We start from the raw sequence: 15144 nt of genomic DNA, 5'->3' as shown, positions 1-15144 counted from the left end.
TATCTGTAGCAAGTTTCATCAAATGTAATGCTATAATTTTGGAGTAATATCACTTATTACAAAGTTCATTAAAATGCAAATGAACCTCCACATAACTAAATGCTCTACACCACAATTAGATATCTGTCATATCAGTATCTGCAGCAGATTTCATCACATTTTGTGCAGTTGTTTTGGAGCTATATGACTAATTACAAAACTTCATAAATATGCAAATGACCTATTTGTTAACTTGACACTGCCAAATGCTTGTCAGTACAATTAGGTATTTATCAGATCAATATCTGTACCAGTTTTCACTGAATTGGGTGCCGTAATTTCAGATTGATATACCTAATTACAAAGTTCATTGAATATACAAATGAATCCTGAATTAACCTGACACTACTAAGTGCTTTACACCATAATTAGATATCAGTCAGATCAGTATCTGCATCAAAATATCGGATTATATGACTAACTAAAAAACTTCATAAAATATGCAAATGAGCTATTTATTACCTTGACATTGCCAAATACTTCTCAGTGTAATTAGATATATATCAGATCAATATTTGTTGCACGTATCATCAAGTTTGGTGCAGGAATTTCAGAGTTATCTCACTAATAACAAAAGTTCATTTAATATGCAAATGAGAAGATAATTGACATGACACTCACAGTATCATCATAATGTTCTTAGATTGTCATCTGTGAAACGTTTCATGGAATTTTTTGCAGTATTTCTTGATATATGTCTGCACTGTCATTACCGTCTCCATAGGGAAACCATTGCACGGAAAAAAACAATATTGCATAACTTCATTTATATGCAAGCCACACTAATCAAAATCTAATTACTTCTTGCATGTAGCATGTGGTACGTGTGTACCAAAACTTACTTGCATCTGTTCAGGTGTTTTTGAGTTATCGTGTAAAATCACAGACAGACAGACACACACACTAACACACACACACGGAAAGACAAACAGACATCGCTATGACATTAGCCCACTAGTGAACACGTGAGCTACAAACGACCTTATTTTCCACATTATACTAGAAGTAGCACTCAGAAATATCCTTAATCAGAAAATGTTGAATGTCAGAAGTATGTTTTACATACAAGTTGTTCTTACAAATGTCAGTATACATGTAGCTGCTGAGAGAGGTTTGTTGTCTCTGAGGGTAATTAGCAACCCGTTTTCTATTGAAGATCATTTTTCTTTCGCTGAATTTTTGAGGAAACTAGCTCCCGAACGACAAGCATACTTCATTCAGCATATTTCAAAATGTTCTGTCTTTTCACTTTCACATTTGTTCAGAATATATCATTAAATGGTGTGTGGAGTATCGACTCCAAATTTATATGATTCGGATGCCACATGTTTTGCCAGATAACCCCACTGTTTAAATAACACTTGGCAAGCTTATCATTCTTTCCTCTTCTTGAATCAGCTGTCTTATTATTGAATTTTCCTCTGTTTTTTTGCTCTATTTTACTTCTGCTGTTCGCGTATAAATACACATACTGACACACAGATATATATATATATATATATATATATATATATATATATATATATATATATATATATATATATATATATATATACAAAATGTATACAATGTGCCCTCCTGGTTATCCCCATAATGCCTTTATGGCAACCTCTGAACTTGGGCACTGAGAGTACGGTTCTGTGTGTCAGTAAATGCGTATGTTTCTGCCCTTTCGAATCTTATATGTACATTAATACCATTTACACATAAATAACTAGTGAAATATGTTTCTTGCTTCGCATATCCTTCATTATTTCAGATTCAGAGAGGCCTGTCCTCGTTTGTCCACCAGATATCGAAACGGACCTAGACTCAGACATGAATACCATTCCTGTAACATGGATACTTCCTAATGCGTCTGATAATTCTGGAACTGTTCGTGTGTCAGGAAGCCCCGAACCTGGAAGTAACTTTGCCATAGGAGTGACAAAAATAGCTTACAAAGCTGAGGATCCAATGGGCAATACGGCTACATGTGAATTTTCTGTTACAGTGAAAGGTATGTTTGACGATAAAAGGGATGTCTTTTGGAATTAAAAAGATAACTATATGTGAACTGAATATGCTCACGCGTTTTACGACAGGTTCATTACTAGTAGTACGCTTCACAGGACAATAAGATATCTGTTATATCACTATATGTAGCAGGTTTAATCAACTTCGTACAGTACTCTCAGAGTTTAATCACAAATTACAAAACTTTATTTCATATGCAAATGAGCTGTTAATTAAGTTGATACTGTTCAATGCTGCATTGGATATTTAGATATCTATCAGATCAACGTTTGTAGCACGTTTAATTAAATTTAATGCCGTAATTTGAGACTAATATCACTAATTACAAAGTTCATTAAATATGCAATTGAGCCCTAAATTAACTTGACAGTGTTCAATATTTCATAGCACAATTAAATATTTATCACATCAATATCTGTAGCACGTTTCTTCAAATTTGGTGCCGTAATTTCAGAGTTATATACCTTATTATAAAGTTTGTTAAATATGCAAATGAACCCTTAATTAACTTTACACTACTACATGCTTTACAACACAGATATCTGTCGGATCAGTATATGCAGCAGCTTTCATCACATTTGATGCAGTTATTTCGGAGTTATATGACTAATTATAAAACTTCATAAAATATGCAAATGAGCTATTTATTAACTTTAAACTGTTCAATGCTTCTAAGTACACTTGGACATTTATCAGCTCAACATCTGTAGCAAGTTTCATCTAATTTAATACTGTAATTTTGGAGTAATATCACTAGTTACAAAGTTCATTAAATATGCAAATGAACCCTTAATTAACTTCACACTACTAAGTGCTTTACACCATATAGTTAGATATCTGTTATATCAGTATCTGCAGCAGGTTTCATTATATTTGGTGCGGTTATTTCGGAGTTGTGTGACTTATTAGAAAACTTCATAAAATATGCAAATGACCTATTTGTTAACTTGACACTGCCCAATGCTTCTAAGTATAATTAGATATATATATATCAGATCAATATTTGTTGCTAGTATCATCAGGTTTGGTGCAGGAATTTCAGAGTTATCTCACTGATAACTAAAATTCATTAAATATGCAAATGAGCAGACAATTGACATGACACTCACAGTATCATGATAATGTTCTGAGATTGTCATCTGTAAAAACTTTCATGAAATTTGGTTCCGTATTTCTTGATATATGTCTACACTGTCATTACCGTCTCCATAGGGAAACCATTGTACGAAAAAAACGATATCGCATAACTTAATTAATATGCAAGTCAAACTAACCAAAATCTAATCAGATATTGCAAGTAGCATGTGGTACCTGTCTACCAAATCTGATTAAATCCGTTCTAGCATTTTTGAGCTATCGTGTAAACAGTCAGACAGACAGACAGACACACACACACACTATGACAGACAGACAAACATCGCTATGACATTAGCCCACGTGTTCACACACGTGAGCTAATAATTATTCCTTTTTGTTTCTGTATGTGCTTTTCAGCTATTTGATGATACAACTCCTGTGATGTTTTTGTACCTCATATTTACTGAATGATTTCCCAATCTTTGCAGACACCCGGAAGCCTGTCATTATATGTCCATCGACGGTAGAGACGAAAACATTCTTAGACAAGCCTAGTGTCCCTGTAACTTGGTCATTCCCGAACGCAACTGACAATTCTGGCAACGTCACTATGACTGGAAGCCATGAACCTGGAAGTAACTTTACCATTGGTGTCACAACAGTGTCTTACGAAAGCGAGGATCCTTCCGGCAATATCGCCAACTGTTGGTTTTCTGTGATAGTAAAAGGTGCGTCGAACGATCGGCCTTCTACGGGCCTTACTTCACAATCTCATTCTTGTTTATTTTTTCTCGCTTAATTGTGTTTTTTTTTTTAATTTTAAGTCAGTAGCAATGATACTATAGGACACAACCCTGTTAACTTATCTATATATCTTTTCATTCATTCTACTTCTAACTCTAATGCAATCAATAATTTAATTATATACTTAAGCGCTGACAAAGCATCATTCATTCATTCATTCAATCAGTAAGCTATTGATCACTGTCATGCATCTCGGTCGACCACCACATACTGGAGACGTTTTTAATAGATTCGGAGCAATATGATTTGTTCAGGACGAAAAAGTCTGTGAGCGATATTCTAGTCTCTGAAAGGACCTCAAAGGAGGATATATTGCTTTTGTAATGTGACAAGTCAAAAATTATAATGTCGTAAATCATCACTGCAAACCGCTCCATTTATTTTTACATATTTCTGAGTTGTTAGCATATCTGAACAACGTTTAGATAAATCCTGTTCATGACCAAATTAGTGCGGTCAGTAGCAAAGTTTTCTTCAATCTTCTCAAGTTGTTGCAGAAGCGTAGATGAATGATAAATGTTGCTGTTTAGTTAAGAGAATATTAAGCGAACTCTATTTTGAAATATAGCTATGAATAGAGTCACATAAAGCTAAGATGGTGCATACAACATGCTTGATTTTACCGCGATGTTAACAGTACCACTATTGAACTTAAACTTTTGGGATAATGTATTTAAAAGATTACATCATATAATTAATTGTCGACTTTATTCTTTTGTCTAATTCCAAAATTAAATGAAGTTTCTTCAAAGCCGTTAATTGATGATCTGAATACAACTAGCAAGAACTTGTCAGTATCCAAGGTTAGTACTTATATAATATCTGAGTTATATTTATTTTCCCGTGAGATAGCCATGTAAAAGAATAATTGTAGGTTTGAGTTCATAAATGCCATCTTGAAAACGACATGTAAGACGATAAAACATGGCTTTATAATTAATTTTTTATTACTATATCATGTTTTCGCAGAGAAGACAGATATACTAACATAGACATTTTAACCTATTGTGTGTATATGTGTCTGTGTCAAAGGTCATCGAAGGGCTTGGTGAATTATCGGATGCGATCTCAAAGCTTACGCATGTCAACATTTCGGTATATGAAAGCCGGGCCATGGCTGAAGGTGAGTGCACCATCTTTCAACACTGTATGATATTACAACAAAACAAAACAAACAAGTTTCAGTATGCAATGAAGTTGACTTTTGCAAGACTTTACAAAATTTAATAGTAAGTTTTTGCCTTGCTGGATTTCAATCATGCTCTGAGTATGTCGGTGGGATTAGCAACAACACTGTATATTGTTTATTCCCAATAACTGTTAGTTTTGGCGTATTGTAGAGCTCTTTCAAGCATTTCGTTCATTGCTATTATAATTGTCGTCGACGAAAAAAGCCAATGCATTCGGTTTTGGATTCCCCGAAAAATGTATGACAATACTATTCTTACATGCAAGCTTGGCAAGATGTGGTCGACCAAAACAACTAAGGTTTTGATATGGTGTACAGAATATTGAAGATATAGCATTTTTATGGAAGATTTCGTTTTTGAAAAGAATCAAAAATTGAAAAGTGTGTTGTTCATATCTAAGTACTGATATATTCGGTATGTATTACTTTTATTCTTAAAGTACGCAAGTGAGCTTTAAAGTTGACTAGCAATGATGGTGAAATAGTAAGGTAAAAGATTATCTGGCAGAGATACTTGAAATGGTGTGAATTAATTAAGGTAGAATGCGCATCGGGGACTGCTATACGGACTCTCAAACCTTTACTCTTCCTTTCTGATCTACCACTTTTAGGTGTCAATTTTGAAGCTCAATCTTTATAACCATTGCAACATGGTAGTCACGACGAACCACCTGAAATGAAATCTGGTGGTCGAAATGCGATAATTGGTGGTATTTTGACGCATGACATCCGGCTATTTCGAACCCCGACAGTGCTAATTGCTTCACAGAACAATCAAATTTGTCTCAGATCATTACTGTTAGCAGGTTTCATCAACTTTATCACAGTACTTTCAGAGTTAAAGCACTAATTGCAAAACTTTATTTAATATGCAAATAGGCCATTTAATAACATGACATTGCTCAATGCTCCATGGGACAGTTAGATATCTGTCAGATCAACATCTGATGCACGTTTCATCATATGTGATACTATAGTTTCAGAATTAAATTACGTATTACAAAGTTCATTAAAAATGCAAATGAACCCTCAATTAACTTCATAATACTAAATGCTTCGCACAAAATCAGATATTTGTCAGATAAGTATCTGATGCAGTTTTCATCAAATTTCGTGCAGTGATTTCAGTGTTCTGTAACTAATTATAAAATTCCATTAACTATGCAAATGAACTGTTTATTAACTTCACACTGTTCCATGCTTCCCAGCAAACTTAGATATCTAGCAGATCAATATTTGTAGAAGATATCCTCAAATTTGGTGATGTGATATCACTTATAAAATTATATCACTAATTGAAAAAGTTCATAAAATATGCAAATGAGCAGATAATTCACATGACACTAACAGTATCACCATAAAATTCTGAGATTATCATTAGTGAAAAATGTCGTGAAATTTTTGCAGAGTTTCTTGATATATGTCGACACTATCGTTATTCTCTCCTTAGGAAACCATTATATTAAAAAAATGACATTTCATAACTTCATTAATATACAAGCCACACCAACCAAAATCATTTCTTGCCATTAGCATATAGTACCTGTCTACCAAATTCTGGAGTTATCGCGTAAACAGAGACAGACGCACACACACACTCACATACAAACACACACGGACGGACAGACAGATAGACAGACAGACAGACATCTCTACGACATTAACTCACGTGTTCACACTCGTGAGCTAAAAAAGGATGCGTTACTGTTGTCGGTATATTTTGTTTCGTATTCAACATGTGAAAAATGAGTCTGTTGCGAGAGAGGCATAGTATCTCTCTCTCTCTCTCTCTGTCTTTTCTATTTTTCAGGGTCTCTCTCTCCTCTCTCCTCTCCTCTCCCTCTCTCTTCTCTCTCTCCTCTCTCCCCTCTCTCCTCTCTCTCCTCTCTCTCTCTCTCTCTCTCTCTCTCTCTCTCTCTCTCTCTCTCTCCTTGCAGTATTCTTTTTTTAAACGTACACTAAATAGTAAATATTCGTTCACGCTTCAGATATACTTGAGTCGATTGATACAGGAATAAGAATGTTACAGAACGCGTCACTAGTTACTGATAATGGTGATCAAGACAGATATTTGCTGACACAATCTGTGCTGAATACAACAGAGAGCCTATCAAAGTTTATTATTCGCTACATTGACCCTGGTAGTGGTTCCGTGGTATTTGATACCCCTTCAATTCGTTTAAACTTTGAAAGCGACGCGGCGGAAAAACTCACCAATGTGACAGTAATGATTGGAGATGGAAACGAATTTAGACTGCCACCAGTAGAAAGTCTATTCGCTGACTGGCCATCTCAAGTCACCATTAACAGGATCGTGAGTATAACTGTGGTTAAAATCTCTTTTCTGAAACAAGAAAATACAACCAAGTTTACAACCCTTTCGTCAAGTATGCTTTTGTGTACACATGTTCATAGAATTATATTCCCATCGTCATCGCGGAAATCAGCTATATCTCATCAAAATTGTTTACAACATACTGACAAGTTTTAGGGAAAGTTTCAAAACTCGTTCGAGTAGAGGCTTGTCATACTCTGACATTAATAGTATTAAAAATTCGTACATGAGCTTAATCAAAATATTTGTCTAGCAGGTGGGGAATTATCTTGCAATAATCTGACCATTCACATTTTCTCTTCAATCGTAAACAGGTGAAATGGTTAAACAGAAGATCGTTTCAACTTGGAAATAAGGCTTACACAAATGATATCTTGAGTTTGTCCTTTACTGACAGAGAAGGCGGTGAGCTAGAAGGTAAAACTGTCAAGTAATAACCTCTTGTGTATAACCATTTCTTTTAACAGCGATGCTGCAGCTTTTGATGAGATCCCTGTTACTATGTTCATGTATTTACATAACTTGGTCTGTCCAAAAACATGTTCGTGCATAAATACAAAGTGCAGATATTTGCCTCGAAGGGGAAAATATCAAATTTTATATATGAGATGTTGAAAATACATATATTATCTATATTATTAAAATCATTATTTCTCTTCGATACCGATGTAAGTGACACGAAGGATAGGTGCTTCCGTAAGTTTGGTATTTTTTTACTCTTTTGTTACAGTGAACGTCAAAGGTGCTTTTGTTGATGTCTGTTTGGAAAACAGAGATGGACGCTGCTAAATATTGAATGTTTGCCAATGTTAGACCTTTGTAATTTAAAACTCAAAATCGGTATTTTCTATTATTTGTTTGATACCCTATTTTGTGAAAATTCCGTTTTAGAAATACTTTTGTACGTTATTGTTCTCTGACATATGATATCTCGTCAATTTGTGTCTTCCCGTATGCTTCTTTTGCCTGGAGATGTGAATACTTGTCTTTTGGCACTGTTTTCGGAAAGAAAGCTTACAAACAGGCCTTTATAACACACACACACATACACATACACACACATACACACACACACACACACACACACACACACACACACACATATATAAATATATATATATATATATATATATATATATATATATATATATATATATATATATATATAAAGGCGTGTCATTAAGCGTTCTTTTCTATAACAGTAGTTACAGTATTTGATGGTATACCTTGCTATATCACCCGCTGACAAATTCTTTGTTTCGCTCATTTAGTTTTTTTGTGAGTCGTCGGAGTTAATATTCGATTATTATGGGTAAAAAATATAAATACACTGCAGTACGACATCGACTACCAAAACGCCAAGCGAATAAACCATTGAAACGTTATTGTACATCATTTTATTCAAATTTCAACGTTAAATGACTAAGCAAAGACTAAATGAGAATAACCCATACATGAGCGGATGTTCTATGTAATACAAGTTGGAGAATTTGCATGATCAATAAATACTTATTGTTTCATTGCAAACCTGTTATGCCAACGATCAAGTGAAAGACGCTAAAGAAGCTATAAGCATTACTTTTGCCAGACCTAGTGATAATTCCATACCTGAGACTGGTTTGATGATTGAAGGTGTATATCTTGAAGAAGATGACGTCACATACTTTGGATCCAGATTTAATGTAAGTACACATAGATAAGGCAAATTATATGATAATGAACTTACCTTGGAAATTTGTAAATACTGTTGGAAAGTTGAGTGTTGACGGATCCCCAATTCATGGCGTTTTATCAACCAACTACTTAGGAGTATCTATAGACCATCACATGACTTGGAAAACACATATTGATAAAGTTAGTAAATCAATCGCTCCTCTTGTAGGTGTTATTTCCCAAATTCTTCATTTTGTTCCCAAATCAACTCTCATCCTACTTTACAACTTAATGATTCTTCCTCGAATTTGCTATTGCATTGAAATACGGTAAAACACACACACAACTTTTCTCCAACCAATTCTCAATTTACAGAAAAATGTTTGTACGCCTTATCACATTTTTGGATTCCCGTACTCATACTGTCCCCTTTTCAAGAAACTCAACATTCTTCACATAAACAAGCAATGTAAATTTAATACTTGCTTACTAATTTTTACGTAAAGAACATTCGCTTTGTTCATGATGAGTATCACTACCACGAAAGATTGCCCTAAAATTACCAACACGGCTTGCCAGAAACGGCAATTTCTACATCCCTAAAGTAAATTTCTCTATAAATCAACAAAGTCTCAAATACGCTGCAACCAAGCATTGGAATTGGCTACAAAACTCATTGAAAAAAAGGATAATAGAACCACCTTTAAATTAAAATTGAAGCAATATCTTCATTATACTTGGTCTGTTTATTTATTCTGTTATGTCACGTTACTTTAACCTGTCTGGTTTATATTTATATTTACTGATTTTTTCGTATTTGAACATTAGCTGTCAGCCTTATGCAAATGCAACGCATTTCCCGCAGAGCCTTGTTCTGGGGCCACAAGCTCGACTAGCTTCTCAGGAACTACTTTTGCGGCACAATCACGAACGATGATTTTTTGAGTTCAATAGAACATATTATGAATGTTTTGATGTTTCTGACGAATACATATCTGTTTATTTATGTTTATGTATGAGAAAGAGAGAGAGAGAGAGAGAGAGAGAGAGAGAGAGAGAGAGAGAGAGAGAGAGAGAGAGAGAGAGAGAGAGAGATGCTTTGTTCCTGATCGTTATGGAACATTACACAAAATTTATCTTTCCTTGATTGCAGATGTCATGGCTGTTCCATGCTGTCATTATAGAGCTCAATAGCCCCGATCCACTGTACGGGAATACGATGGTGTACATTCTTTATGACCTTGGCGAGAATTCCACGGAATACCATGCATATTCGTTTTCTTTAGACGTTCGTTTTCAAGGTGTTCATTCAAGTATATTTATCCCTGAGCACTACTTTTTAATGACTGGAGGATATCAACTGACCTTTACAGTGCCACAGAGTAAGTTACAGTTTAACGTTCTAACGTAACAAAAATACAAACAGTACAACATGTTATATCGAACTGAAATGTAGTTTTCAGATTTGCATTTGAAGTCGCCCGGCTCTACATCAGTTTAGAAAGTTAAATCGACTGACGGGAAACGTATAAAAGTAAACGTTATATTATGTAAATTTCCATATCTCAGAATATCATAAACACGTTGGCAGCAGTTCTGACACATTGGCAACAGTTGCCAGTAATATAAATGTATTTCGATAGAAATTCAATCTCGTCAGTCATTTAGTTTAAACATTATACGGTACACGAGTGCTTACTGTTCAGACAAATCGATCGAGGAAAAGGCTTTCCCAAATGTTCCCGATAAGAGACTGTAAACCTGCGATTAACGAAGAGAAGTAGAACCGACACTTAAAAAGACTTTTGAAATGTTTAACTTTATTTAACTGTGAACATTGTTTTTGTGTGTTAAATTGTACTATAGAAAACAGTTGAATGAACTAAGCATTATTGAATATATATTTCAAAAAGCGTTTTTTGTTCTACCTTAGAACAAAACATCAAGTTCTCAATGAGTGTCCAGCATATCATGTGTAGCTATCTGAATGAAGTGTCCGGGATCTGGAACAGTGACGGCTGCAAGGTAAAGACCAAAACGTAGTTTGAACGTTCAACGCTTGGCAAGAATGTGTTGTCTGTGTTTGATTTTCACTTGCAAACAACTTAGTATGCACCCCGCGGAGAGATATTTGCACTCTCGAGTTTTAACACTTCATCTCTGACCTGCTGTTTGTGGGGGCTCATTTTAATGCTTTTGAAGAAAGAAGAAAGAAATCACCTTAGATTTTTTAGAAAGTTGAAAATGTTTTTTTTCCGTCATAGTAAAGACTGTGATGGCAGGCAATTTTTTCAATTGGCAGTAAATGTTTGACTTTGATAATTTGTGTCTCTAGTACCTAACTTTGCACGGTGACCTCCGATTTTATTTATTCATTTTATAAGAGCCTTTTTGAAAGCTTCACAGAGGAAAGTTTTAGCAAAAGTCCAAGTCTTTCAACTTGAAGGCATAGCCTACCTTAAAACCCTTTGCGAGGTATAAAAGTCCCCTAACTCAATGAAGATTCATAATGGCGCTTGAGTCGCGACTGGCAACAGCAAGGTAGACCGCTCCGTGAAAATCAGCCAAAGCGATTTTAAAACAAAAAATATTGGCATACCATGAACTTAGGCTTTTTCATAAACACCTTGGTCATACAGGTATCCGCAAAATTTCACAAAGCTTTAAAAAATTACGATGATTAGGGGTAAAATCGCTTTCGTAACAAAGAACATGGCCCCTGGGAAACAGTCGTTCCGTGATTCAAACAATTGTCAATAATTCAGTAACGCGCAGAGGTGTTAACTTGTCAAACATTTGCTGTGCATAGGAGAAAAATTACGATGTAAACAAACCATGTGTATCGGCGTGCACATAGGATAAAAACTTCGTTGATGTCATAAACTATTTTACTACAAAGCGTCTATGATGCAAAGACATCGCGAAAGTGAATCCTTTTCGGACGTGACTTAGCAAGAGGAGTCAAGACCGGTACGATGTATTCTTGCGAAAAGCGCGCACACTCTATTTTACAAAACAATAGGCAAGTCCATAGTTTGCATTGACAATGATATGGAAAACAACTAAACATCAAAGCATGGTGGTAGCCACAATGATCAATTTAATTACAGTCAGTCGAAGTAAGCCACTTTTTAAACACCCCTCAAAATCTACGACCGAAAGTAGCAGTACGGTACAGTCGCTTTTGATATAAATGCTGGCCCTGAAAACGGCCGAGTGGTTTTATGTATATATATGTACACGTGTTCTCACAAATGGAAATGACATGTCGTGTTTGGAGGGCTGGTAAGGTTTTGACATACCGGTTGTGCAAGTAACATTTGGACTTCTGTTGTGAGAATTGAATAAAGTTTGTAAGACGTCTGAACAGTTGAAGCCCTGTATCTATCAGTTCAAGGTGAGAAAGTGAACGTCATCACCGGATCTTCTACAGGCTTTGGCCTAAGAGGATACGTGAGTCCCAGATCGGCTTATTAAGTCGATGTTACATCGTAAGATTTCGACAAAGGATGGACTCTAATTTCTTTAATAACGAACATATCTATGAACCAAGTCCGTGATTGACTCCAGTCGGACGTTTACTAACGTTTCGCGCAAAAGGTGCTCCGAAAATAAACATAACACGTGATGAGTTGTCGGGGTCACCCAAAGCAACCGAGAAGCCGACGGCGAACGCTTACAGATATCGTGATACACGAGATTCATGGAAATTTCGACCCTTCCGTGATTTAGTGAACTTACTTTATCATTTGATTTTAGCGATCGGTCGTGACGTCGCGTCGTTCACCTATTTCCTACCATTTTCCTGACTGTGTTTCTCAGTCCATGTTCAAATGAATACATTTAAGTCAACTTCCATCGATAATTCGTTATTTAAATGTACGAAATTGCCAATTTCGGGTTATTTCAATTTGTATATGTTTATTACCTTCTTGATGATTATTTCCATTACGTAGGGCGCCATTTCCGTATGTACATATGGCAGTCAGTAGCCGAATCATTCTCGAATGTTGATGACCCCCAAAACTTCAGTAAATCAACTAAGCAAGCTCCCGTTTGATGGAATTGATATTTTTGCTTCTTACTTTTTTCTTTCGCATATCGCAAAGGCTGTACTTATATTAGTCCCAGCGCGCTTTGAGATAAAACAGATTAGGCTGATAATGCGAACAATCGCAACCGTTACCAACAGACTCATTATGCAGGACTATGCCCTAAAACGCCACCCAAACTTGGCATTAACCCTGATCTCGGTCCATTTCGCGCCTGGCTTTAAGTAGAATGTTGTTCAGACTTAAAATGAGTACCTAGCATGCTTCTGTATGATGCTTTTCGTGTTATCAAATATTTATTTCATAGTCTGAAATCGTGAACTAAAACATAGTTTCTATAAAAGTGTTTTAATATATTGTACTAAAATATGCGTGAAATTAATTGAATTGACATTATCGAACATTATATTACAAACGAAGAACACTTTAGACTCAAAATTTTGGGACGATTTCTTATCTACAGCATCTAAAAACATGAAAATAGCATCTGGATAACAATGTTAACAGAGACATTTTATGATCATCACACTTTGGTAAAGTTCGTAATTTTATATCAAAATTCACATTCCGAAAATTCATAAGGTAATAGTTCCGTCAAACAAAGGAACACTGCTATTATGAAATCATTTTTTCTCGTTTCTATCTCATGTCCAGGTATCACCAGCATCTAACTTGACCTCCACAGTGTGCCTTTGTAATCACCTGACAACATTCGCGACAATTTGAATTTTTTAATTACGACAAAGGTTACCTAAATATCATTGAGTTATGTATATTACCTCGGTATGCTGCAGAGTCATCTAATTGAAGTACTCCATTAGCATCGGTTATTGTCAATTATCAATGCATGAGATATGACACTTTACTACGCCTACAACTCAATGAAGGATGAAGGATATAGTGTTGTATGATATATTTTATAGATCAATACATACATACATACATACATACATACATACATACATACATACATACATACATGCATACATACATACATACATACATACATACATACATACATACATACATACATACATGCGTAAAAACAATTCAGGCACATTACAGGCAAACAGACGAACAGACAAATAGGCGTGTAGACAGCCACATCCAGATAGACAGACAGACAGACAGACAGACAGACAGACAGACAGACAGACAGACAGACAGGCACAGACAGATAGACAGACAGACAGACAGACAGACAGACAGACAGACAGACAGACAGACAGACACAAATAGACTTTCAGTGTTGTGTGATATTATGGAAACATTAAATTGCTATGTATTTCCACAATGCCCATGGGGCTACGTGTGATGGATTTATACTCTGACATTTCGAACGAGTTTTCATTATCATCCAAATGCATTACAAAAGATTAAGAATGATGTGGGCAATGATAAATCACTTATTACTTTTAATATTTAATTTTAGGAGAAAGACACCAGATGTAGTAAATAAGGTTGGTTTGGTTGCTAGATAAGCAACCTATCTTTCATTTTACTCTGACACGTTTAATCGACAGAGTATTAAATATTTAGAATTATACAATGTGATGAGGGTTGTACAGAAATAAAAAAAACAACAACAAAAGTGCATATACTATAAAAGTAATGACATTGTAATTTTGGTAACCTACATTGTTTGAATGATGTCAATTTACCAGTTTACGTGTATACAAAAGCTTTTCCTGTAACTATTTTCCGTAAAAGCTATCATTTTATTGTAAATTATGACGAGTCTTTGACCCAACCTTTGTAACTGTCATGCATGTGTAATCACTGGCTGTAGTATACTTTACCGTGTAATGACACTTGCTAATGTACATCGAACTGTTCGGATGTCGATTCACATTCGACCTTTCATTGTAAAGCCAAAATTTTTAATTTCGTTTTTAATTCTTCATTCACTTCAATCATGGCAAGGAAACTAGGACAATTGATGGTCACCACTTATCAGTGCTTTTCTGCATAGCAAAATA

At 35.2% G+C, this 15144-nt stretch overlaps 3 protein-coding genes across 3 annotated transcripts in view; all 3 read left to right on the top strand.

Moving 5' to 3' along the window:
- The window catches only part of LOC139128043 (hyalin-like), a 79348-nt gene extending 74420 nt beyond the window's left edge, over positions 1-4928 (top strand). The window contains exons 9-11 of the mRNA XM_070693908.1: positions 1799-2038; positions 3621-3860; positions 4906-4928. Coding sequence (XP_070550009.1) covers positions 1799-2038; positions 3621-3860; positions 4906-4928 — 503 coding nt within the window. The remainder of the gene's footprint in view (positions 1-1798; positions 2039-3620; positions 3861-4905) is intronic.
- A 51-nt stretch (positions 4929-4979) lies between these two features.
- On the top strand, positions 4980-8035 carry LOC139125191 (uncharacterized). The gene is made up of 3 exons (XM_070691297.1): positions 4980-5059; positions 7114-7439; positions 7775-8035. Exons 1-3 carry the CDS (start codon positions 5050-5052, stop codon positions 7892-7894), a joined length of 456 nt encoding a protein of 151 aa, XP_070547398.1. The 5' UTR covers positions 4980-5049; the 3' UTR covers positions 7895-8035.
- Positions 8036-8702: 667 nt separating this feature from the next.
- Positions 8703-14359, top strand: LOC139125183 (polycystin-1-like protein 3). Its single transcript, XM_070691289.1, has 4 exons — positions 8703-9142; positions 10267-10495; positions 11047-11138; positions 13820-14359. The coding sequence occupies exons 1-4, from the start codon at positions 9083-9085 to the stop codon at positions 13889-13891; spliced, it is 453 nt and encodes a 150-aa protein (XP_070547390.1). The 5' UTR covers positions 8703-9082; the 3' UTR covers positions 13892-14359.
- The last annotated feature ends 785 nt before the right edge of the window (positions 14360-15144 follow it).

The sequence above is a fragment of the Ptychodera flava genome, chromosome 3, assembly GCF_041260155.1.
Source record: "Ptychodera flava strain L36383 chromosome 3, AS_Pfla_20210202, whole genome shotgun sequence".
NCBI classification, from domain to species: Eukaryota; Metazoa; Hemichordata; class Enteropneusta; family Ptychoderidae; genus Ptychodera; species Ptychodera flava.
This window is presented reverse-complemented; position numbering and strand designations above follow the sequence as displayed.